This window comes from Somniosus microcephalus, chromosome 8, assembly GCF_052327205.1.
Source record: "Somniosus microcephalus isolate GS21.2 chromosome 8, FLI_Smic_1.0, whole genome shotgun sequence".
NCBI lineage: Eukaryota > Metazoa > Chordata > Chondrichthyes > Squaliformes > Somniosidae > Somniosus > Somniosus microcephalus.
This window is the reverse complement of record NC_140994.1, coordinates 266,046,563-266,072,587: the sequence shown is the minus strand read 5'-3', so window position 1 is coordinate 266,072,587 and position 26,025 is coordinate 266,046,563. Positions and strand designations below refer to the sequence as shown.

Sequence of the window (26,025 nt, the reverse complement as noted above, 5' to 3'; positions counted from 1 at the left end):
TCTACACGCGACTCCAGTCCCACTCTACGTGGTTGACTCTGAGCTGGCCTAGCAAGTCACTCGGTTGCAAAAACAATCACTATTTTGAGGCAGCAGCTCAGCCTTCTCCGCGCAGCCTATACGACCTAACCAATCAATCCTGGCGCAATTTTTAATAGCGCAGGTGAGCAGAGAGACCTTGGTGTCCAGATATACAAATCCTTAAAGGTGGCAGGGCAAGTTGATAAGGTGGTTAAAAAAGCCTATGGGTTACCTGGGTTTATAAAGAGAGGAATAGAATATAAAAGCAAAGAGGAGGTCAGGTTGGAACGTTATAAATCACTGGTTAGGCCTCATGTCATGAATCTTATCCATGATGTGGAGATGCCGGTGTTGGACTGGGGTGGACAAATGTAGGAAGTCACACAACACCAGGTTATAGTCCAACAGCTTTATTTGAAATCACAAGCTTTCGGAGCGCTGCTCCTTCGTCAGGTGAAGTGAAGAGAAGCATACAGGCACAGCATATATAGTCAGAGAAAACTGCCAGATGATTACAGGTAATCTTTCTAACTGCCCTTTATCACACCTCGGCAGAGAGATAATCACAGCAATCAAAGGTGTGAATGGTGTCCAAACAGGTCAGTCAGGAAAACATTACATCAAAGAACAATGAGGTGGGGTCACAAGGGGTCAAATGTTGCAGATGCTGGGGTCTGTATGAAAAACAGAAAAAAAAACATACAGACCCCAGCATCTGCAACATTTGACCCCTTGTGACCCCACCTCATTGTTCTTTGATGTAATGTTTTCCTGACTGACCTATTTGGACACCATACATTGCTGTGATTATCTCTCTGCCGAGGTGTGATAAAGGGCAGTTAGAAAGATTACCTGTAATCATCTGACAGTTTTCTCTGACGATATATGCTGTGCCTGTATGCTTCTCTTCACTTCACCTGATGAAGGAGCAGTGCTCCGAAAGCTTGTGATTTCAAATAAAGCTGTTGGACTATAACCTGGTGTTGTGTGACTTCCTACATGAATCTTATCATTCATGAAGAAATGACTCATGAAGTAACACTGGGCGACCAGCTGGTGGCGCCGTCCAAGGAGTATAAATATTCGGGCGTGGGCCCAGCTTGCTCAGGACGTTTTTCTAACCAGGAACTAGTGATGTAACTAGAATCTCATGGTTGTGAAACAGTTGATTAAAGCCTTGTTTTATACTCAAACCAAGTGGCCAGTAGTCTTTTTACATCACCTCAGCCTGGAGTGTTGTGGACAATTCTGGGCCCCGCACTTCAGGAAAGATGGAAAGGCCTTAGAAAGGGTAGAGAGGAGGTTTACCAGGATGTTGCCAGGGATGAGGGACTTCAGTTAGGAGGAGAGGTTGGAAAAGTTAGGACAATTCTCCTTGGAACAGAGAAGGTGAAGAGGTGACCTAATAGAGGTTTTAAGATGATGAGAGGTTTTGATCGAGCAGAGAGAGAAAAACTATTCCCTCTGGCGAGTGGGTCAATAACCAGAGGTCAAAGATTCAAAATCATTGGCACGAGATCGAGAGGGGAGATGAGGAGAATTTTTTTCACTCAAGAGTTGTGGGGATCGGGAATGCTCGACCTGAAAAGGTGGTGGGAGCTGATTCCATCAATAATTTTTAAAGGAGTTGGATGGGTTCTCGAGGATGAGGAACTGACAGGGTTGGGGATGTGGGACTGAGAACGACTGCTCTTTCAAAGAGCCGGCACAGGCACGACGGGCCGACTGGCCTCCTTCTGTGCTGTGAGTTTCTATGATCCTGTGAATCCCAGTGGTCAGCCGTGGCTCATTGGGTGGAACTCTCGCCTCCGAGTCAAGGCCCGCTTCAGAGACCTGAACACAAAATCCAGACTGACAGTCCCAGTGCAGCGCTGAGGGAGCGCCGCACTGTCGGAGGGGCAGTACTGAGGGAGCGCTGCACTGTCGGAGGGGCAGTGCTGAGGGAGCGCCGCACTGTCGGAGGGGCAGTACTGAGGGAGCGCTGCACTGTCGGAGGGGCAGTACTGAGGGAGCGCCGCACTGTCGGAGGGGCAGTACTGAGGGAGTGCTGCACTGTCGGAGGGGCAGTACTGAGGGAGCGCTGCACTGTCGGAGGGGCAGTACTGTGGGAGCGCCGCACCGTCGGAGGGGCAGTACTGAGGGAGCGCTGCACTGTCGGAGGGGCAGTACTGAGGGAGCGCTGCACTGTCGGAGGGGCAGTGCTGAGGGAGCGCCGCACTGTCGGAGGGGCAGTACTGAGGGAGTGCTGCACTGTCGGTACTGAGGGAGCGCTGCACTGTCGGAGGGGCAGTACTGAGGGAGCGCTGCACTGTCGGAGGGGCAGTGCTGAGGGAGCGCTGCACTGTCGGAGGGGCAGTACTGAGGGAGCGCCGCACTGTCGGAGGGGCAGTACTGAGGGAGTGCTGCACTGTCGGAGGGGCAGTACTGAGGGAGCGCTGCACTGTCGGAGGGGCAGTACTGTGGGAGCGCCGCACCGTCGGAGGGGCAGTACTGAGGGAGCGCTGCACTGTCGGAGGGGCAGTACTGAGGGAGCGCTGCACTGTCGGAGGGGCAGTGCTGAGGGAGCGCCGCACTGTCGGAGGGGCAGTACTGAGGGAGTGCTGCACTGTCGGTACTGAGGGAGCGCTGCACTGTCGGAGGGGCAGTACTGAGGGAGCGCTGCACTGTCGGAGGGGCAGTGCTGAGGGAGCGCCGCACTGTCGGAGGGGCAGTACTGAGGGAGCACTGCGCGCCGCACTGTCGGAGGGGCAGTACTGAGGGAGCGCCGCACTGTCGGAGGGGCAGTACTGAGGGAGCGCCGCACTGTCGGAGGGGCAGTACTGTGGGAGCGCTGCACCGTCGGAGGGGCAGTACTGAGGGAGCGCTGCACTGTCGGATGGGCAGTACTGAGGGAGCGCTGCACTGTCGGATGGGCAGTACTGAGGGAGCGCTGCACTGTCGGAGGGGCAGTACTGAGGGAGCGCTGCACTGTCGGAGGGGCAGTGCTGCACTGTCGGTACTGAGGGAGCGCTGCACTGTCGGAGGGGCAGTGCTGAGGGAGCGTCGCACTGTCGGAGGGGCAGTACTGAGGGAGTGCTGCACTGTCGGAGGGGCAGTACTGAGGGAGCGCGGCACTGTCGGAGGGGCAGTACTGAGGGAGTGCTGCACTGTCGGAGGGGCAGTGCTGAGGGAGTGCTGCACTGTCGGAGGGGCAGTGCTGAGGGAGCACTGCACTGTCGGAGGGGCAGTACTGAGGGAGCACTGCACTGTCGGAGGGACAGTACTGAGGGAGCGCTGCACTGTCGGAGGGGCAGTACTGAGGGAGCGCTGCACTGTCGGAGGGGCAGTACTGAGGGAGCGCTGCACTGTCGGAGGGGCAGTGCTGAGGGAGTGCTGCACTGTCGGAGGGGCAGTACTGAGGGAGTGCTGCACTGTCGGAGGGGCAGTGCTGAGGGAGAGCTGCACTGTCGGTGGGGCAGTACTGAGGGAGAGCTGCACTGTCGGAGGGGCAGTGCTGAGGGAGTGCTGCACTGTTGGAGGGGCAGTACTGAGGGAGCGCTGAACTGTCGGAGGGGCAGTGCTGAGGGAGTGCTGCACTTTCGGAGGGGCAGTACTGAGGGAGCGCTGCACTGTCGGAGGGGCAGTACTGAGGGAGCGCTGCACTGTCGGAGGTGCCGTCTTTGGGATGAGATGTTAAACCGAGGCCCCGTTTGCCCCTCTCAGGTGGATGTAGTATTTTAGAAGAGCAGGGGGAGTTCTCCCCGGTGTCCTGGGGCCAACATTTATCCCTCAATCAACATCACTAAAAAACAGATTATCTGGTCATTATCTCAGTGTTGTTTGTGGGAGCTTGCTGTGTGCAAATTGGCTGCCGCGTTTCCTACATTACAACAGCGACTACACTTCAAAAGGACCTCATTGGCTGTAAAGCGCTTTGGGATGCCCTGAGGCCGGGAAAGGCACTACAGAAATGCAAGTTCTTTCTTTACCCGTATCGTTGAACAATCAGGTTAAAAAAAAATGATTGTGTGTAATTGCTTGTGAAGAGCTTCAGAATTCTCGGACTAACATCTGGGATACATCTTGATCTTGCTTTCAGGGCCAATCTTAGGAGGGTAAGCTCTTGACTTCAAATTCCTCACTATATGCTGCACACCCATTATGAAACCAGGACTGGGCTACGGATAAAAAATATAGGGACAATGCAAAGGCAAACCGAGGAGTGAAAGCAGACAGACTTGTATTTCTCCAGCGCTTTTCACGACCACCGGACGTCCCAAAGCGCTTTACAGCCAATTAAATATTTTTGAAGTGTTATCGCTGTTGTAATGTAGGAAACGCAGCAGCCAATTGGCGCACAGAAAGCTCCCACAAACAACAATGTGATAATGACCAGATAATCTGTTTTTTTCCCTAAGTGATGTTGATTGAGGGATAGATATTTGCCCCAGGACACTGGGGAGAACTCCCCTGCTCTTCTTCGAAATAGTGGCCATTGGGTCTTTCACGCCCACCTGAGGGGGCAGACGGGGCCTCGGTTTAACGTCTCATCTGAAAGACGGCACCTCCGACAGTGCGGTACTCCCTCAGCACTGCACTGGAGTGGAATATCAGCCTAGGTTTATGTGCTCAAGTCTCTGGAGTGGGGCTTGAACCCACAACCTTCTGATTCAGAGGCGAGGGGTGCTGCCCACTGAGCCACGGCCGACACTGTGGCGGTGCAGTGACGCCAACCTTGGGTTTTGAAAAGCTGCAGACTGTAGAAGGCTGAGAGAGGGAAGGAATTCCATAGTTTGAGATCCTGGGATAGAAGAAGAAGGGCAGAAGGGCCACAAGCAGTTCATTTGCATATTTGAGCCCAGACAGCAAGCTGACTTTGGGGGGGGGGGGCGGGGGGTGGGGAAAGGAAATCACAGCTGACCCCCGACCGCCTGTACGTTTACCAGCAGGGGTCACTGAATTATGATCGGGAAGAGAAACCTTAGCTGGCTTTTCCCCTCCAACCAAGAAACACACAGGTCAATTAAAACATCTAAACGACCAGCAAACTGCTATCAGTTAGCACCGCACAGGCCAGGAGTGACTAGAGGCCTATAAAGACCTTAAGCTTTCCTTCACAATTCAGGAGAGAGAGAGACACAAGATCGTTAGGTTCTCTACCGAGAGCAAAAGTGGGTAATATTGGCCCAGAAATTCAGGTCTCCACGGGTACTCACCCGTAAGCCCAATGGAAGTGCCGGTTTCCTGCATGCACTGCGCATGCGCGGGAAACCGGCACTTCTGTTCCCCTGAAAGAAAGGGTTCAGAGGTCGAACGCGTGCGCAGGAGAGGCAGCGCGTGCGCATCGAACTTACGTTTTCTTTGCAGGTTTCTCCGGGAGGGTAAGTCTCCAGAAGTTACGCATGTAAAAAGCAGGCGCAAGGCCTGCTTTTAACAAGTGGTGAATTAATTAAAATTAAAACATTTTTTCCATAGGTTTATTATTTTTAAATACTTTAAAGGAAGGTAAGTTTATTTTTAGCCCCGTTAAAAAATGTAATTAATTTTTTCAAAAATTTAAATTATTGTTTAAAATAGTTATTTCATGTAATTTATCGTTTATTTTAAAAATGTGATTTTTAAATTTTATTTGAAGATTTAGTGATGTTTTGGGGCTTATAGCATTTATAGGTTTGACAGCTCTTCCTGTCAAACTTATGAATGAAGCATTCCCTGCTACCATTGGCTCTCCATGGCCCACGTGATCCCAGGGGACACTTCGAACTAACTGCATCCCTGGGATACGCAAGCACTGCGCGCCGGCAGCTGGAGGAGGCCCAGGATCGGAATCCCACGCGGGCCCACAGCTCAACGGCCGGCGCGCCAGGTAAGTGCAGGAAGCGCTTACCTAGCGCGCCTGACCTGAATTTCTGGGCCATTGTTTATTTCGCTGTGTGACCATTGCTTAGACATTGAGCACGTCAAGACTTGGTCGAACTCAATAAAGATGACTGCAACCAAGACTGGTGTCAAGTCCGAGAATCGTACACAATATTCCGCCGTTCCTGTTCTTACCCAGCCTACAGCATCCAATCCCGAAAACCGAGGTAACTGCTTGGAATAAAATCGAGCTCTCTGCTCCTTTTCCCTCTTTCTCCTCTCTCCTGCGTCTCCATTCTGGGAATCTGTTGAGCTGAGGAATTCACACACAAGAAAACAAATGATCGAGGATCGAGATACACAGAATATACAGCGCAGAAACAGGCATTCGGCCCAACTAATCTGTGCGGGTATTTATGCTCCACACGAGTCTCCTCCCGCTCCATCCACCTCATCACAGCCATTCAGCATATCTTTCTATTCCCTTTTCTCTCATGTACTCATCTGGTTTCCTTTTGAAAGCATCCAAGCCATCTGCCTCGGCCACGTCCTGTGGTAGCGAGCAACATTCCCTCTAAGCTGTGCGGCCGCGCAGCGACCTGCCGGGAAACTTATCAGGAACAGCTTAGAACACTGGGCACCTGGCCCGATTGCTACTGGGTCATTGTAGCTCATTGCAAGTCATCAAAGTCTTTGCACAAGGGCCTTGGGGACGTTTTACTACATTAAAGGCGCTGTGTTGCTGTAGTTGTTGTTGAAAAGGGGAAAAGCGCAAGGACAATCCAAAAGCGTGATGTCCCACCCTTTGTGTTAAAAAAAATCCAACAGAACGTCCCTCCATCTTCCTTGGGTCGTTACCTTCGGCGTTGACATGGTTTCAAGACACTGTTTCAGCCATATGCAATTATTTTAGTGGAGATCGCCTCACGCACAATACGGGTAAATATACTTCGCACGTGTCTATTTACTGAACAAACATCTGCCAACATTCTGTAACCAAGGACGTAAAGCACTCAACAATCAAAAAAACACTCGCACACTCTGCTTTTCCTTTCTCTCTCCCACATGGCAGCTGTCTCTCACTCTGCCAGCGCATTTCACACTTCATCTGGAGCCATTGTTTGTCTCTTTACCTGTCCTATTACCATCTCGTCTCGCCTTGAATATCTCTTAATGTCTCCTCACCTCCCAGACCTTCCCTTTTTGTTTCATCATCCCCTCCCCCATTTCCCACCCCCCAAACTTTCTTCTTAATCTGTTTCATTCCTGCTTTTTTCTCAGTCCTGACGAAGGGTTTCGACCCGAAACGTTGACTGTTTCTCTCTCCGTGGATGCTGCCCTGGCCTGCTGAGTGTTTCCAGTGTTTTCTGTTGTTATTTCTGCTTTTTGACTTACCATTTTACCGACCAGTGCGCAGAAAGGTTAAAGTTCGCATGCACACACCGTGCGAACAGGAGCACTGTGATCACATGACCAACGGCGGCTTATCGTGGATGACTGCATCGACATCACGGCCCTGACGGGAGGGGTGATGACACTGTCCCCGTAAATGAAGCCTCCCCGCCTGGCTACACCTTCCACCATTTGCCCCGCTCAGACCGCCGTGGTGGCGGTGTGGCTCTCATCACCAAATCACACCTTGGTCTGTCCCCCTACTCCTCCAGCACTTTCTCCTCCTTTGAGCATCTCACCTTATTCCACCCCTCTCACCTCTCATTTAAAATTCTCGTTCTCTATCGCCCACCAAAGTACCATAAAAATGTTATTACCGAGATACCCTCACTACTTTACTCCCTCAGCCTCTGCACCGAACGACTTCTCATCCTCGGTGATTTCAACCTCCATCTCAATTCATCTTGCTCTCTCTCCCCTGAGTTCACCAGCCTCCTATCCTCCCTTAATCTCTCCCTCCATGTAAACTCCCCAACCCATATTCACGGCCACCCCCTCGACCTTACCATCTCTCGTGGCCTCGCTACTCCCATCGAGTCAATCGCAAATAAGGCCATTTCTGACCACTTCCTCGTATCGCTCTCCACCCACATCCCCCTCCACCCCCCAAACACTACTTCCTTCTGTATCCGCCCCTGAAAAAAACACTCCCAACTCTCTTACGAAATCACATCTGTCCAGCCTTTGGCCCCCGATTCACCATGACATTTCTGCAGCTACCGATCTGCTCAACCACACCCTCGCCACCACCTTCGATGCCCTAGTCCCTATTAAATCAATTACTCTCTCTCACCCTGGCCGTTCCCCCTGGTACTGCCCTCATCTTTGATCCCTTAAGTCCAAGGGACGCAGATTTGAACGGATATGGCGGACAGGTTGGGTGATTGGGCAGATGAATGGCAGATGCAGTATAATGTGGATAAATGCGAGGTTATCCACTTCGGTGGCAAAAACAGGAAGACAGATTATCTGAACAGCAATAGATTGGGAAAAGGGGAAGTGCAACGAGACCTGGGTGTCCTTGTGCACCAGTCGTTGAAGGTAAGCATGCAGGTGCAGCAGGCGGTTAAGAAGGCAAATGGTATGTTGGCCTTCGTAGCGAGAGGGTTCGAGTACAGGAGCAAGGATGTCTTGCTGCAGTTGTACAGGGCCTTGGTGAGACCGCACCTTGAGTATTGTGTGCAGTTTTGGTCGCCTTATCTGAGGAAGGATGTTCTTGCCATGGAGGGAGTGCAGCAAAGATTCACCAGACTGATACCTGGGATGGCAGGAATGACGTATGAGGAGAGATTGGATCGATTAGGATTATATTCGCGAGAGTTTAGAAGAATGAGAGGGGATCTCATTGAAACGTATAAAATTCTAACAGGACTAGACAGACTAGATGCAGGAAGGATGTTCCCGATGGCCGGGGAGTCCAGAACCAGGGGTCACAGTCTAAGGATAAGGGGTAAGCCATTTAGGACAGGGATGAGGAGGAATTTCTTCACCCAGAGAGTGGTGAACCTGTGGAATTCTCCACCACAAAAGGCAGTTGAGGCCAATTCATTACATATATTCAAGAAGGAGTTAGATATATTTCTTAAGGCTAAAGGGATCAAGGGATATGGGGAGAAGGCAGGGGCAGGGTACTGAATTTGGATGATCAGCCATGATCTTATTAAATGGCGGAGCAGGCTCGAGGGGCCGAATGGCCTACTCCTGCTCCTATCTTCTATGTTTCTAACTGGTTTAGCCATTCACCGCCAGATCTGGCTGGACCACATAAAGCATTATCAATTCCTGCTCTCGTCTTCCAAAATTGCTCACTATTCCAGAATCATTCTGGAATGCAAAGATAAACCCTGGGTTCTATTCCCCACTGTTAACCGTGTTCTTAAACCCCTCCCCCGTCTCCTCCACCCTCACCTTCAACAACAAGTTTGAGGAGTTCATGGACTTCTTTGTCTCTAAGATTGAGACCATCCGATCAGCTGCCTCTGCCACTTCCCTTCCTTCCCCTAGCCCAACAGGCCAAACTTGCTCTAAGGTTCACCCCTGCGCTAGCCCATCTTTCTCCAGTTTCTCTCCGATCTCCCCTTATGATCTCTCTGCGCTCATCCTGTCCATGAGACCCACTTCCTGCTCCCTCTACCCTATTCCCACTAAACTGCTGACCGCCCAACTTCCTTTTCAGACTCCCATGTTAGCTGACATTGTTAACGGTTCTCTCCTCAGGTACTGTCCCTCTTCCTCAAATCTGCCGTCATCGCCCCTCTCCTCAAAAAAAACAACCCTTGACCCCTCTGTCCTTGCAACCAGCTGCCCCGTCTCCAACCTCCCTTTCCTCTCCAAAGTCCTTGAACGTGTTGTCACCTCCCAAATCCGTGCCCATCTTTCCCGCAACTACATGTTTGAATCCCTCCAATCCGGTTTCCGCCCCTGCCACAGTACCGAAACGGCTCTCATCAAAGTCACAAATGACATCCTTTGTGACTGTGACAAAGGTAAACTATCCTCGTCCTTCTTGACTTACCAGCGAACCACGCCGACTGTAATGCTCTGGGCCGGCATAGAATTCCGTTGATGTGCCTCCTCAAACTGCCGGCGCGCAGTGCTTGCGTATCCCAGGGGCGCAGGTAGTTCACAGCGTCCCCTGGAATCACGTGGGCCATGGGGAGCCAATCGGAGCAGAGAATCGCCATTCATAGATTTGACAGGAAGACCTGTCAAATCTATGCATAGAGATCGGCCCCAAAACATAAGTAAAACTTCAAATACATTTTTTTTTTTAAATCGTATTTTTAAAATGACTATAAATTACATACAGTAAATTAACTATTTTAAACAAAAATTTAAATTTTTGAAAAAAATTATAGTTTTTAACGGGGCTAAAAATAAACTTACCTTTCTTTAAAGTATTTTAAAATGATAAATAAGTGTTAAAAAAAAATTTCTTTTACTGATATCACCTCTTACCTTGTTAACAGCAGGCCTTGCGCCTGCTTTCCCAGGCGCAGCTACTGCCGACTCACCCGGACTGCATCAACCTCGGAAAAAGCGGAAGTTCCAGGCGTACGCGCTGCCTCTCCGGCGCAGGCGTTTGACCTGCGAACCTCTTTCTGTAAGGGAACGGAAGTTCTGGTTTCCAGCGCATGCGCAGTGCATGTGTGAAACCGGCACTTCCGTTGGCCCTACGCGCGAGTACACAGCGCGTACTCACCAGTAGGGAACGGAATTTTGGGGGTTAGTCGGCCATTCGGCCCTTCGAGCCTGCTCCGCCATTCAATATGATCCTGGCTGATCCTCTATCTCAATACCATATTCTCGCTCTCTCCCCATACCCCTTGATGCCTTTTGTGTCTAGAAATCTATCTATCTCCTTCTTAAATATAGTCAGTGACTTGGCCTCCACAGCCTTCTGTGGTAGAGAATTCCACAGGTTCTCCTCATCTCAGTCCTAAATGTCCTACCCCGTATCCTGAGACTGTGACCCCTCGTTCTAGACCCCCCAGCCAGGGGAAACATCCTCCCTGCATCCAGTCTGTCGAGCCCTGTCAGAATTTTATACATTTCAATGAGGTCCCCTCTCATTCTTCTAAACTCTAGTGAATACAGGCCTAGTCGACCCAATCGCTCCTCATACGACAGTCCTGCCATCCCAGGAATATGTCTGGTTAACCTTCGCTGCACTCCCTCTATGGCAAGTATATCCTTTCTTAGGTAAGGAGACCAAAACTGTACACAGTACTCCAGGTGTGGTCTCACCAAGGCCCTGTACAACTGTAGCAAGACATCCTTGCTCCTGTACTTAAAATCTTGGTGTCATGTTTGACCCTGAAATGAGCTTCCGACCACATATTCGCGGCATAACTAAGACCGCCTACTTCCAGCTCTGTAACATCGCCCATCTCCGCCCTTGCCTCAGCTCATTCGCTGCCGAAACACTCATCCATGTCTTTCTTACCCTGACTTGACTATTCCAACGCACTCCTGGCTGGCCTCCCACATTCTACTCTATGTAAACTTGAGCTCATCCAAAACTCGGCTGCCCCGTGTCCTAACTCGCACCCAGTCCGGTTCACCCATCACCCCCTGTGCTCACTGCCCTGTATCCTAACTCACACCCAGTCCCGTTCACCCATCACCCCCTGTGCTCACTGCCCCGTGTCCTAACTCACACCCAGTCCCGTTCACCCATCACCCCCTGTGCTCACTGCCCCGTGTCCTAACTCACACCCAGTCCCGTTCACCCATCACCCCCTGTGCTCACTGCCCCGTGTCCTAACTCACACCCAGTCCCGTTCACCCATCACCCCCTGTGCTCACTGCCCCGTGTCCTAACTCACACCCAGTCCCGTTCACCCATCACCCCCTGTGCTCACTGCCCCGTGTCCTAACTCACACCCAGTCCCGTTCACCCATCACCCCCTGTGCTCACTGCCCCGTGTCCTAACTCACACCCAGTCCCGTTCACCCATCACCCCCTGTGCTCACTGCCCCGTGTCCTAACTCGCACCCAGTCCCGTTCACCCATCACCCCCTGTGCTCACTGCCCCGTGTCCTAACTCGCACCCAGTCCCGTTCACCCATCACCCCCTGTGCTCACTGCCCCGTGTCCTAACTCACACCCAGTCCCGTTCACCCATCACCCGCTGTGCTCAATGCCCCGTGTCCTAACTCGCACCCAGTCCCGTTCACCCATCACCCCGTGCTCACTGCCCCGTGTCCTAACTCACACCCAGTCCCGTTCACCCATCACCCCCTGTGCTCACTGCCCCGTGTCCTAACTCACACCCAGTCCCGTTCACCCATCACCCCCTGTGCTCACTGCCCCGTGTCCTAACTCACACCCAGTCCCGTTCACCCATCACCCCCTGTGCTCACTGCCCCGTGTCCTAACTCGCACCGAGTCCCGTTCACCCATCACCCCCTGTGCTCACTGCCCTGTGTCCTAACTCACACCCAGTCCCGTTCACCCATCACCCGCTGTGCTCACTGCCCCGTGTCCTAACTCACACCCAGTCCCGTTCACCCATCACCCCCTGTGCTCACTGCCCCGTGTCCTAACTCACACTTAGTCCCGTTCACCCATCACCCCCTGTGCTCACTGCCCCGTGTCCTAACTCGCACCAAGTCCCGTTCACCCATCACACCTGTGCTCACTGCCCCGTGTCCTAACTCACACCCAGTCCCATTCACCCATCACCCCGTGCTCACTGCCCCGTGTCCTAACTCACACCGAGTCCCGTTCACCCATCACCCCCTGTGCTCACTGCCCCGTGTCCTAACTCACACCCAGTCCCGTTCACCCATCACCCCCTGTGCTCACTGCCCCGTGTCCTAACTCGCACCCAGTCCCGTTCACCCATCACCCCCTGTGCTCACTGCCCCGTGTCCTAACTCACACCCAGTCCCGTTCACCCATCACCCCCTGTGCTCACTGCCCCGTGTCCTAACTCACACCCAGTCCCGTTCACCCATCACCCCCTGTGCTCACTGCCCCGTGTCCTAACTCGCACCCAGTCCCGTTCACCCATCACCCCCTGTGCTCACTGCCCCGTGTCCTAACTCGCACCCAGTCCCGTTCACCCATCACCCCCTGTGCTCACTGCCCCGTGTCCTAACTCACACCCAGTCCCGTTCACCCATCACCCGCTGTGCTCACTGCCCCGTGTCCTAACTCGCACCCAGTCCCGTTCACCCATCACCCCGTGCTCACTGCCCCGTGTCCTAACTCACACCCAGTCCCGTTCACCCATCACCCCCTGTGCTCACTGCCCCGTGTCCTAACTCACACCCAGTCCCGTTCACCCATCACACCCTGTGCTCACTGCCCCGTGTCCTAACTCACACCCAGTCCCGTTCACCCATCACCCCCTGTGCTCACTGCCCCGTGTCCTAACTCGCACCGAGTCCCGTTCACCCATCACCCCCTGTGCTCACTGCCCTGTGTCCTAACTCACACCCAGTCCCGTTCACCCATCACCCGCTGTGCTCACTGCCCCGTGTCCTAACTCACACCCAGTCCCGTTCACCCATCACCCCCTGTGCTCACTGCCCCGTGTCCTAACTCACACTTAGTCCCGTTCACCCATCACCCCCTGTGCTCACTGCCCCGTGTCCTAACTCGCACCAAGTCCCGTTCACCCATCACCCCCTGTGCTCACTGCCCCGTGTCCTAACTCGCACCCAGTCCCGTTCACCCATCACCCCCTGTGCTCACTGCCCCGTGTCCTAACTCACACCCAGTCCCGTTCACCCATCACCCCCTGTGCTCACTGCCCCGTGTCCTAACTCGCACCCAGTCCCGTTCACCCATCACCCCCTGTGCTCACTGCCCCGTGTCCTAACTCACACCCAGTCCCGTTCACCCATCGCCCCCTGTGCTCACTGCCCCGTGTCCTAACTCACACCCAGTCCCGTTCACCCATCGCCCCCTGTGCTCACTGCCCCGTGTCCTAACTCACACCGAGTCCCGTTCACCCATCACCCCCTGTGCTCACTGCCCCGTGTCCTAACTCACACCCAGTCCCGTTCACCCATCACCCCTGTGCTCACTGCCCCGTGTCCTAACTCACACCCAGTCCCGTTCACCCATCACCCCGTGCTCACTGCCCCGTGTCCTAACTCACACCCAGTCCCGTTCACCCATCACCCCCTGTGCTCACTGCCCCGTGTCCTAACTCACACCCAGTCCCGTTCACCCATCACCCCCTGTGCTCACTGCCCCGTGTCCTAACTCACACCCAGTCCCGTTCACCCATCACCCCCTGTGCTCACTGCCCCGTGTCCTAACTCACACCCAGTCCCGTTCACCCATCACCCCGTGCTCACTGCCCAGTGTCCTAACTCGCACCCATTCCCGTTCAACCATCACCCCCTGTGCTCACTGCCCCGTGTCCTAACTCGCACCCAGTCCCGTTCACCCATCACCCCCTGTGCGCACTGCCCCGTGTCCTAACTCACACCCAGTCCCGTTCACCCATCACCCCCTGTGCTCACTGCCCCGTGTCCTAACACACACCCAGTCCCGTTCACCCATCGCCCCCTGTGCTCACTGCCCCGTGTCCTAACTCACACCCAGTCCCGTTCACCCATCACCCCGTGCTCACTGCCCCGTGTCCTAACTCACACCCAGTCCCGTTCACCCATCACCCCCTGTGCTCACTGCCCAGTGTCCTAACTCGCACCCATTCCCGTTCACCCATCACCCCCTGTGCTCACTGCCCCGTGTCCTAACTCGCACCCAGTCCCGTTCACCCATCACCCCCTGTGCTCACTGCCCCGTGTCCTAACTCGCACCGAGTCCCGTTCACCCATCACCCCCTGTGCTCACTGCCCCGTGTCCTAACTCGCACCGAGTCCCGTTCACCCATCACCCCCTGTGCTCGCTGACCTACATTGGCTCCCGGTTAAGCAATGTCTTGATTTCAAAATTCTCATCCTTGTTTTCAAATCCCTGCATGGCCTCGCCTGTCTATCTCTGTAATCTCCTCTAGCCCCACAACCTTCCCCACCCCCGAGATCTCTGCGCTCCTCTAATTCTGCCCTCTTGAGCATCCCTGATTATAATCGCTCCACCATTGGTGGTCATGCCTTCTGTTGCCTGGGCCCTAAGCTCTGGAATTCCCTCCCTAAACCTCTCCATCTCTCTACCTCCTTTAAGGTGTTCCTTAAAACATACCTCTTTGACCAAGCTTTTGGTCACCTGCCCTAATCTCTCCTTATGCGGCTCGGTGTCAAACTTTTTGTCTTAAAATACTCCTTGGGGCGTTTTACTATGTTAAAGGCGCTATATAAATACAAGGTGTTGTTGTTGTCCATTACTCATTTACTCGTCAGAAATGCAATTCACAGAATCATAGAACCCTACAACACAGGAGATCGCTATCGTGTTTGTGCAATTAGCCACGTCCGAGTCATAGTCATAGAGTTATACAGCACAGAAAGAGGCCCTTCGGCCCATCGTGTCTGCGCCAGCCATCAAGCCCTGTCTATTCTAATCCCATTTTCCAGCACTTGGTCCCTAGCCTTGTATACTATGGCGTTTCAAGTGCTCATCTAAATGCTTCTTGAATGTTGTGAGGGTTCCTGCCTCTACCACCCTGTCAATCAGTGAGTTCCAGATTCCAACCACCCTCTGGGTGAAAAAGTTTTCCCTCAAATCCCCTCTAAACCTCCTGCCCCTAACCTTGAAACTATGCCCCCTGGTTATTGACCCCTCTACTAAGGGGAAAAGTTCCTTTCTATCTACCCTATATATGCCCCTCATAATTTTGTACACCTCAATCAGGTCCCCCCTCAGCCTTCTCTGCTCCAAGGAAAACAACCCCAGCCTGTCCAGTCTCTCTTCATAGCTGAAGCGCTCCAGCCCAGGTAGCATCCCGGTGAATCTCCTCTGCACCCTCTCCAACGCAATCACATCCTTCCTATAGTGTGGCGACCAGAACTGCACACAGTCTGCATTCCCAATTATATACAACTCCAGTCCCACGGCAACGTGGTTGACTCTTAAGGTAGAGAGAAAATGGGAAATTATAGACCGGTAAGCCTGACATCGGTAGTGGGGAAAATGCTAGAGTCCATTATAAAAGATGTAATGACAGAGCACTTGGAAAACAGTGACGGGATCGGACAAAGTCAACATGGATTTACAAAAGGTAAATCGTGCTTGACTAATCTACTGGAATTTTTTGAGGATGTAACTGGTAAAATAGATAAGGGAGAACCAGTGGATGTGGTGTATTTGGATTTTCAGAAGGCTTTCGATAAGGTCCCGCATAAGAGATTAGCATGTAAAATTAAGGCACATGGGATTGGGGGCAAGGTATTGACTTGGATAGAGAACTGGTTGGCAGACAGAAAGCAAAGAGTTGGAATACACAGGTCTTTTTCCAAGTGGCAGGCAGTGACTAGTGGGGTACTGCAGGGATCGGTGCTAGGACCCCAGCTATTCACAATATATATTAATGATCTAGACAAGGGAACTAGATGCAATATCTCCAAATTTGCAGACGACACAAAGCTGGGTGGGCGTGTGTGCTGTGAGGAGGATGCCGAGAAACTCCAGGATGATTTGGACAGGTTGAGTGATTGGGCAAAAGCATGGCAGATGCAATATAACGTGGATAAATGTGAGGTTATCCACTTTGGTGGCAAAAACAGGAAGGCAGATTATTATCTGAATGGCAAAACATTGGGCGAAGGGGAAGTGCAACGAGACCTGGGTGTCCTTGTGCACCAGTCGCTGAAGGTAAGTATGCAGGTGCAGCAGGCGGTTAAGAGGCAAATGGTATGTTGGCCTTCGTAGCAAGAGGGTTTGAGTACAGGAGTAAGGATGTCTTGCTACAGTTGTACAGGGCCTTGGTGAGACCACACCTTGAGTATTGTGTGCAGTTTTGGTCGCCTTATCTGAGGAAGGACGTTCTTGCCATGGAAGGAGTTCAGCGAAGATTCACTAGGTTGATACCTGGGATGGCAGGAATGACGTATGAGGAGAGATTGGGTCGATTGGGCTTATACTCGCTGGAGTTTGGAAGAATGAGAGGGGATCTCATTGTAACTTATAAAATTCTAACAGGACTAGACAGACTAGATGCAGGAAGGATGTTCCCGATGGCGGGGGAGTCCAGAACCAGGGGTCACAGTCTAAGGATAAGGGGTAAGCCATTTAGGACTGAGATGAGGAGGAATTTCTTCACCCAGAGAGTGGTGAACCTGTGGAATTCTCTACCACAGAAGGCAGTTGAGGCCAATTCATTAAATTTATTCAAGAAGGAGTTGGATATATTTCTTAAGGCTAAAGGGATCAAGGGATATGGGGAGAAGGCAGGGACAGGGTACTGAGTTTGGATGATCAGCCATGATCTCATTAAATGGTGGACCAGGCTCGAGGGGCCGAATGGCCTACTCCTGCTCCTATCTCCTATGTTTCTATGTTAACTGCCCTCTGAAGTGGCCGAGCGAGGACGCTCAATTGTGTTAAAAACCGCTCCTAGCGGTTCAAGAAAAAAAGCCCACCCCACCACCTTCTCAGGGCAACTGGGGATGGGCAGTAAATGCCGGCCTTGCGACCTTAGGCTAGCGGCGGGTGTACCGGACAGCACCGCTGCAGACTTGCTTCGAAAATTCCACCCAACTCCAGGCGACGGACTAACGACTAACCTGTTTTTGAAGGGCAGGAGGGTGGAACCCAGAGACGAGGGGTTCAACACGTCGTCTTCGGGGCCGTGAGTGGGAGGCAGGCGCAGCGAGGGTGGAGAGCCAGTGACAGGCCAACGATGAAGCGCTGAGTGGAAGAAAAAGATTGGTCAATGAATCAGAACAAACAACACTTCAAAAAAAAAAACCACCCAGGGACTGACGCGCTGTGTTCTCGGTTGAAGAAAAGTGTCCCACCACCACCTGCTCAGGGCAAACTAGGCGTGGGCAATAAATACCGGCCCACATCCTGCAAACAAAGAGGAAAAAAATCATCTAACTCCCCGCTCTCGATTCCTTTCTATAAGGAGATACTAAAAAGAAATAAAGAACTTGCATTTCTCCAGTGTCTCTCACTACCTCAGGACGTCCCAAAGCGCTTTACAGCCAATGAAGTACTTTTTGAAGTGGAGTCACTGTTGTAATGTAGGAAACACAGCAGCCAATTTGCGCACAGAAAGCTCCCACAAACAGCAATGTGATAATGACCAGATAATCTGTGTTTTAGTGATGTTGATTGAGGGATAAATATTGGCCCCAGGACACCAGGGAGAACTCCCCTGCTCGTCTTCGAAATAGTGCCGTGGGATATTTTACATTCACCTGAGAGGGCAGACGGGGCCTCGGTTTAACATCTCATCCAAAAGACGGCACCTCCGACAGTGCAGCACTCCCTCAGTACTGCCCCTCCCGACAGTGCGGTGCTCCCTCAGTACTGTCCCTCCGACAGTGCAGCGCTCCCTCAGTACTGCCCCTCCGACAGTGCGGCACTCCCTCAGTACTGCCCCTCCGACAGTGCGGCACTCCCTCAGTACTGCCCCTCCCGACAGTGCGGCGCTCCCTCAGTACTGCCCCTCCGACAGTGCGGCGCTCCCTCAGTACTGCCCCTCCGACAGTGCGGCGCTCCCTCAGTACTGACCCTCCGACAGTGCAGCGCTCCCTCAGTACTGACCCTCCGACAGTGCGGCGCTCCCTCAGTACTGCCCCTCTGACAGTGCAGCGCTCCCTCAGTACTGCCCCTCCGACAGTGCAGCGCTCCCTCAGTACTGCCCCTCCGACAGTGCAGCACTCCCTCAGTACTGCCCCTCCGACAGTGCGGCGCTCCCTCAGTACTGCCCCTCCGACAGTGCAGCTCTCCCTCAGTACTGCCCCTCTGACAATGCAGCGCTCCCTCAGTACTGCCCCCCCGACAGTGCAGCACTCCCTCAGTACTGCCCCTCCGACAGTGCAGCACTCCCTCAGTACTGCCCCCCCCGACAGTGCAGCGCTCCCTCAGTACTGCCCCTCCGACAGTGCAGCGCTCCCTCAGTACTGCCCCTCCGACAGTGCGGCGCTCCCTCAGTACCGCCCCTCCGACAGTGCGGCACTCCCTCAGTACTGCCCCTCCGACAGTGCAGCGCTCCCTCAGTACTGCCCCTCCGACAGTACGGCACTCCCTCAGTACTGCCCCTCCGACAGTGCAGCGCTCCCTCAGTACTGTCCCTCCGACAGTGCAGCGCTCCCTCAGTACTGCCCCTCCGACAGTGCAGCGCTCCCTCAGTACTGCCCCTCCGACAGTGCTGCACTCCCTCAGTACTGCCCCTCCGACAGTGCAGCACTCCCTCAGTACTGCCCCTCCGACAGTGCGGTGCTCCCTCAGTACTGCCCCTCCGACAGTGCGGTGCTCCCTCAGTACTGCCCCTCCGACAGTGCAGCACTCCCTCAGTACTGCCCCTCCGACAGTGCAGTGCTCCCTCAGTACTGCCCCTCCGACAGTGCGGTGCTCCCTCAGTACTGTCCCTCCGACAGTGCAGCGCTCCCTCAGTACTGCCCCTCCGACAGTGCAGCGCTCCCTCAGTACTGTCCCTCCGACAGTGCAGCGCTCCCTCAGTACTGCCCCTCCGACAGTGCAGCGCTCCCTCAGTACTGCCCCTCCGACAGTGCTGCACTCCCTCAGTACTGCCCCTCCGACAGTGCAGCACTCCCTCAGTACTGCCCCTCCGACAGTGCGGTGCTCCCTCAGTACTGCCCCTCCGACAGTGCGGTGCTCCCTCAGTACTGCCCCTCCGACAGTGCAGCACTCCCTCAGTACTGCCCCTCCGACAGTGCGGTGCTCCCTCAGTACTGCCCCTCCGACAGTGCAGCACTCCCTCAGTACTGCCCCTCCGACAGTGCGGTGCTCCCTCAGTACTGCCCCTCCGACAGTGCAGCGCTCCCTCAGTACTGCCCCTCCGACAGTGCGGTGCTCCCTCAGTACTGCCCCTCCGACAGTGCGGTGCTCCCTCAGTACTGCCCCTCCGACAGTGCAGCACTCCCTCAGTACTGCCCCTCCGACAGTGCAGCGCTCCCTCAGTACTGCCCCTCCGACAGTGCAGTGCTCCCTCAGTACTGCCCCTCCGACAGTGCGGTGCTCCCTCAGTACTGCCCCTACGACATTGCGGCGCTCCCTCAGTACTGCCCCTCCGACAGTGCAGCGCTCCCTCGGCACTGCACTGGGAGTGTCAGCCTAGATTATGGTGCTCAAGTCTCTGGAGTGGGGACTTGAACCCACAACCTTCTGACTCAAGGGGCGGAGGTCAACGTTCCTTTTAAGCTGCGCGGCGCTCCAGGGGGATCCCACGCAGCCGGTGAACCGGCTTTTAAATTGGAAACAAAGGCGCAGGCGCAGAATTTTGAACGGGACGCGTGGCCCGGAAAAAAAATTACAGGGAACATTGGCGGAGTGTTCAACCCACTGACCCACGGCTGAAAGAACTCACACTGCATGCCAACTGCCAACGCGAGTTGTCAAACACACGTTTTTTTGGCCCTTCAATGATAGAACCAGTTGGAGAGCTCCGATGACAAGACCAAATGGCGCCCCAATCAGCCTTCGTCCTGCCGGCGGTTCTCATTCCAGCACAGCACCCCCACCTGGTGGCGAGGGTCACGTACTACCACACGCACACAGGCTGTAATCACACAAGTGAGAGAAAGATGAACAGGCATCTGTCACACTTCAAAGCGTTGAGGGGGGCATTAAGAGGGAGCCAGTCGTTTCCACGGCCTTGACAACCAGGCCACTCCGCAAAAGCGAGAGCCAGGATTTATAAGCAACTGTCAGCGTAAAGGATCCCCGAGCACTTTGTCACTAATTGCCCTCAGGATGTGTCGAATTAAATCGCCTCCTCTCCCCAACCCCACCCCCACAGGGAGTAACTGAACAGCGGCCTTAAAGGGACAGGCCAAGATAAATAACGCTCCGCCTGAGCGGCTGAAGATCGCAACTGTGCTCCACACAAGCTCATGGTCGATCAGCCAGTACTGGGAGCGGGGGTCGGTGGGCCACTTTCCTTAAAAAGGGTACCAGGTGTCAGCCTCCTGAGTCAGATTTTGTGGGTTCAAGTCCCACTCCAGAGAGAGACTTGACAACAAAGTCCAGGCCGACACTCCCAGTGCAGTACTGAGGGAGCGCCGCACTGTCAGAGGGGCAGTACTGAGGGAGCGCCGCACTGTCGGAGGGGCAGTACTGAGGGAGCGCTGCACTGTTGGAGGGGCAGTACTGAGGGAGTGCCGCACTGTTGGAGGGGCAGTTCTGAGGGAGTGCCGCACTGTCGGAGGGGCAGTACTGAGGGAGCGCCGCACTGTCGGAGGGGCAGTACTGAGGGAGCGCCGCACTGTTGGAGGGGCAGTACTGAGGGAGCGCCGCACTGTCGGAGGGGCAGTACTGAGGGAGTGCCGCACTGTTGGAGGGGCAGTACTGACGGAGTGCCGCACTGTCGGAGGGGCAGTACTGAGGGAGCGCCGCACTGTCGGAGGGGCAGTACTGAGGGAGCGCCGCACTGTCGGAGGGGCAGTACTGAGGGAGCGCCGCACTGTCGGAGGGTCAGTACTGAGGGAGTGCTGCACTGTTGGAGGGGCAGTACTGAGGGAGTGCTGCACTGTTGGAGGGGCAGTACTGAGGGAGCGCTGCACTGTTGGAGGGGCAGTACTGAGGGAGTGCTGCACTGTTGGAGGGGCAGTACTGAGGGAGTGCTGCACTGTTGGAGGGGCAGTACTGAGGGAGTGCCGCACTGTTGGAGGGGCAGTACTGAGGGAGCGCCGCACTGTTGGAGGGGCAGTACTGAGGGAGTGCCGCACTGTTGGAGGGGCCGTCTTTCTGATGCGACGTTAAACCGAGGCCCCGTCTGCTCTCTCAGGTGGACGTAAAAGATTCCAAGGCCAGTATTTGAAAGAAGAGCAGGGGAGTTCTCCTCGGTGATCCCTCTGTCGACTGTTTTAAGCATAGAACCATAGGGGTTTACAGGACCTCTCTCTCCTCCTTTAAGACGCTCCTTAAAACCGACCTCTTTGACCAAGCTTTTGGTCACCTGCACTAATATCTCCTTATGTGGCTCGGTGTCAAATTTTTTGTCTTAAAATACTCCTGTGCAGCGCCTTGGGACTCATTGAAACTTATAAAATTCTGACAGGACTGGACAGACTAGATGCAGGAAGGATGTTCCCGATGGTCGGGGAGTCCAGAACCAGGGGTCACAGTCTAAGGATAAGGGGTAAGCCATTTAGGAGAGAGATGAGGAGGAATTTCTTCACCCAGAGAGCGGTGAACCTGTGGAATTCTCTACCACAGAAGGCAGTTGAGGCCAATTCATTAAATATATTCAAGAAGGAGTTAGATATATTTCTTAAGGCTAAAGGGATCAAGGGATATGGGGAGAAGGCAGGGACAGGGTACTGAATTTGGATGATCAGCTGTGATTGCATTGAATGGTGGAGCAGGCTCGAGGGGCCGAATGGCCTACTCCTGCTCCTATCTTCTATGTTTTACTACGTTAAAGGCGCTATATAAATACAAGTTGTTGTTGTTAAAGGCGCTGTAGAGATTCAAGGTGTTGTAAACTCTGCTCCTTACGATCAGTCTGGGTCGCTCTCAGTGATCACAAATGTTAGTCGCAACACCTTCCCCAGTACTAACAGCTGTTATTATGCAAGAAAGCATTGAATCTGCCCGTCAAACCTGTGTGACACTCAAGTCACGCGATGGTAGATTGCATCATACCTCTTCAAATTACCGGAGGGGGAGGGCAGGGTAGGAATTGTCAGCGGTGTCCGCTCAGCTCAACTGACAGGCAAACCAAAGACAACTGCAGCACACAATTCAAATCGCTTTATTGGCATGATAAGTTACATCTTATGTTGCCAAAGCATCAAAATACATTTATGGTTGAGCACATAAACGCAGTTCTATTCATACAGTGTATAAACAGGTATATCCCTGAGTGTATAAATATACATTCGCATTGTTTATATATATTCATTTCTTAGTTTACTGGTTGTCCCTCTGTTCATGGCAAGCTGTAACATAGTGTGCCGCCAGTGTTACACAGCTTCTCTCCTCTCCCAGTAGGAATGGGAGTTTTTGGTTGTCATTCAGATTTCTGAATTCAGGGCATATTTGTGAGAATTTTTGGTAGAAATTCTCCCTGATGTCCTGATATTTTCCACAGGCTGTGAGGAAGTGCATCTCTGTCTCAACTACTCCCTGACTGCAGTGAGAGCATATCCTGTCCTCTCTTGGCAGCCTGGTCTGCCTGTGTCTGCCTTTTTCGATCGCTAGGCTATGTTCGCTAAGTCTGTACCTTGTCAAGGTTCTTCTCAGTTTGTTATCCTTTACCATGGTCAGGTAATCAGCTATGTTGTATTGTCTGTTTAGGGCCAAGTAGCAATTGAGTTTGCTTTGGGTTTTTGTTGTTTCTGCCCAATATGTCAGATATTTTTCCTTTTGCTTAGCGACGATTGTGTTGGGTCGAATTCTTTGTGTTACCCTGTCACTGTTCTAAACACAGCGGGGTATTAGCAGCGGGACCGCGCCCCGGTGCCGGCCAATGTGCGGAGGGCCTGTGCGGGAGAGCAGCCGGCAGCAGGAGGCGCTCGCCGAGCCGCACCCTCGTGTGCCAGCTGTGGCCAAACGAGTCCCGTCCCTCGAGCTCCTGGAGCTAGGGGGGCACAAGGGACATCCAAGCGCGACGCTGCGGGTCTGCACATAGGCACGGCGTGGAAATCTCGCGTACAAGGGTACGGCAGTGCAGCCAGCTTGAAAACTCTGGAAGTTGAAGTGACCAGGAAGCTGTCGGATTGTCAAAAAAACAACACAACTGGTTCACGAATGCCCCCTTAGGGAAGGAAACCTGCCGTCCTTACCCGGCCTGGGCCTCTACGTGACTCCAGTCCCCGCACCGACATGGTTGACTCTGAAGTGGCCGAGCGAGTCACTCAGTTGGATCAAACCATCCAGGGATGGAGCACGGTGGCATAGTGGTTAGCACTGTTGCCTCACAGCGCCAGGGACCCGGGTTCAAATCCGGCCTCGGGTGACTGTCTGTGTGGAGTTTGCACATTCTCCCCGTGTTTGCGTGGGTTTTCTCCGGGTGCTCCGGTTTCCTCCCACAGTCCAAAGATGTGCGGGTTAGGTTGATTGGCCATGATAAATTGACCCTTAGTGTTAGGGGGATTAAATACGTGGGGTTACGGGGATAGGGCTTGGGTGGGATGGCTGTCGGTGTAGGGACCGGGTGCTAGAGTTTGGATGATCAGCCATGATCTCGTTGAATGGCCTACTCCTGCTCCTATCTTCTATGTTTCTATAAATGCCGGCCTTGCCAGCGATGCCCACATCCCGAGAAAGCATTCGAATTAAGGCCCCGTCCTGTCACACGGAGCCCAGCCCAGCGAAACAAAAGAAGCCAAAAACCGCAGAGCGGGGCAGTCTCTTATTAGAGAAGTGACTGCGCTGCGGCATGGTTACATCCACATCACCTTCCACCCGACCCCACTCTCACCACAGCTGAATGCCCAGTCCGTGTTTTGGTCACTCCTTCAAACCCCACCCGCCACTCCCCACCGACTTGATGCTCCGACTCTTTCACTGCCGAGTTCCACAAGAAACTTACGGCAAAATAATTAGCATGTAGAATTAAGGGGACTGTGGACACAAAGGGAAAGGGGTAAAAGGAATCTTCTCAGCCTAGAAAGATGCGGAAAGAGGCTTCTCTCATCTACTATGTACACTTAGCTGGGACTGTTCTCCTTCGAGCAGAGAAGGTTAAGGCGAGATTTATTAGAGGCGTTCAGAATTATGAAGGGTTTTGATAGAGTAAATAGGGAGAAACTGTTTCACTGGCGGGAGGGTCGGTAACCAGAGGACACAGATCGAAGGTAATTGGCAAAAGAACCAGAGGGGAGATGAGGTGAATTTTTTTTTACGCAGCGAGTTGTTGTGATCTGGAACGCGCTGCCTGAAAGGGAGGTGGGAGCAGATTCAATAATAACATTCAAAAGGGAATTGGATAAATACTTGAAAAGGAAAAATTCACAGGGCTGTGGGGAAAGAGCAGGGGGGAGTGGGACTAATTGGAGAGCTCGTTCAAAGAGCCGGCACAGGCACGATGGGCCGAATGGCCTCCCTCTGTGCTGTCAGATTCGATGAAATGTTCAAGATTAAGATTTCATGCTGACACTTGCGAATGACAACAAATTGGGAACAAGGCAAATGGTGACAAGGATTCTGAGAGACTGTATGTGGACACCGAGACACCAGCAAGCGAGGGGCAGATAGGTGGCAGATACAGTTCAATGCAATGTGAAGGAAAACATTCGACTAGATTAAACACTGGATTCATTCCTGGGTGAGGGGGCTGTCCTATGAAGAGAGATTGAGCAGATTAGGCTGATACTCTCTGGAGTTCAGAAGAATGAGAGGTGATCTCATTGAAATGTATAAACTTCTTAGCGGGCATGACAGGGTAAATGCTGAGAGGCCGTTTCCCCTGGCTGGGGAGTCTAGAACTAGAGAGCATAGCCTCAGGATAAGGGGCTAGCCATTTAGGACTGAGATGTGGAGAAATTTGTTCACCCTGAGGGTTGTGACTCTTTGTGCGTGGATACTCAGTCGATGAGTATAATCAAGACTGAGATCAACAGATTTTTGAGCACTAAAGGGAGGGAATCTTTCTTGTTATGTTCTTATTCTGGATTTAGGATAGGAGAGAGAGAATACACCTTAACTGGTAAGATTCTGAATGGAGTAGAGGGGCAGAGACACACGGAGGGTCAGCACTGAGGGAGTGCCGCACTGTCGGAGGGGCGGTACTGAGGGAGCGCCGCGCTGTCGGAGGGGCAGTACTGATGGAACGCCGCACTGTCGGAGGGGCAGTGCTGAGGGAGCGGCGCGCTGTCGGAGGGGCAGTACTGAGGGAGCGCCGCGCTGTCGGAGGGGCAGTGCTGAGGGAGTGCCGCACTGTCGGAGGGGCAGTACTGAGGGAGCGCCGCACTGTCAGAGGGTCAGTGCTGAGGGAGCGCCGCACTGTCGGAGGGGCAGTACTGAGGGAGCGCCGCACTGTCGGAGGGGCAGTACTGAGGGAGCGCCGCACTGTCGGAGGGGCAGTACTGAGGGAGCGCCGCACTGTCGGAGGGGCGGTACTGAGGGAGCGCCGCACTGTCGGAGGGTCAGTACTGAGGGAGCGCCGCACTGTCGGAGGGGCAGTACTGAGGGAGCGCCGCACTGTCAGAGGGTCA

The 26,025-nt window shown here is 53.5% G+C and overlaps 1 protein-coding gene across 2 annotated transcripts in view; it reads right to left on the bottom strand.

Annotated features, from left to right (window-relative positions):
• Positions 1-26,025, bottom strand: part of dele1 (DAP3 binding cell death enhancer 1) — a 56,120-nt gene that overhangs the window by 29,736 nt on the left and 359 nt on the right. For both annotated transcript variants that reach the window (XM_085996032.1, XM_085996033.1), the window contains exons 2-3: positions 17,458-17,581; positions 6,055-6,172 (exon numbers count right to left, since the gene is read on the bottom strand). In XM_085996032.1, the coding sequence (XP_085852158.1) occupies positions 6,055-6,172; positions 17,458-17,581 (242 nt within the window). The remainder of the gene's footprint in view (positions 1-6,054; positions 6,173-17,457; positions 17,582-26,025) is intronic.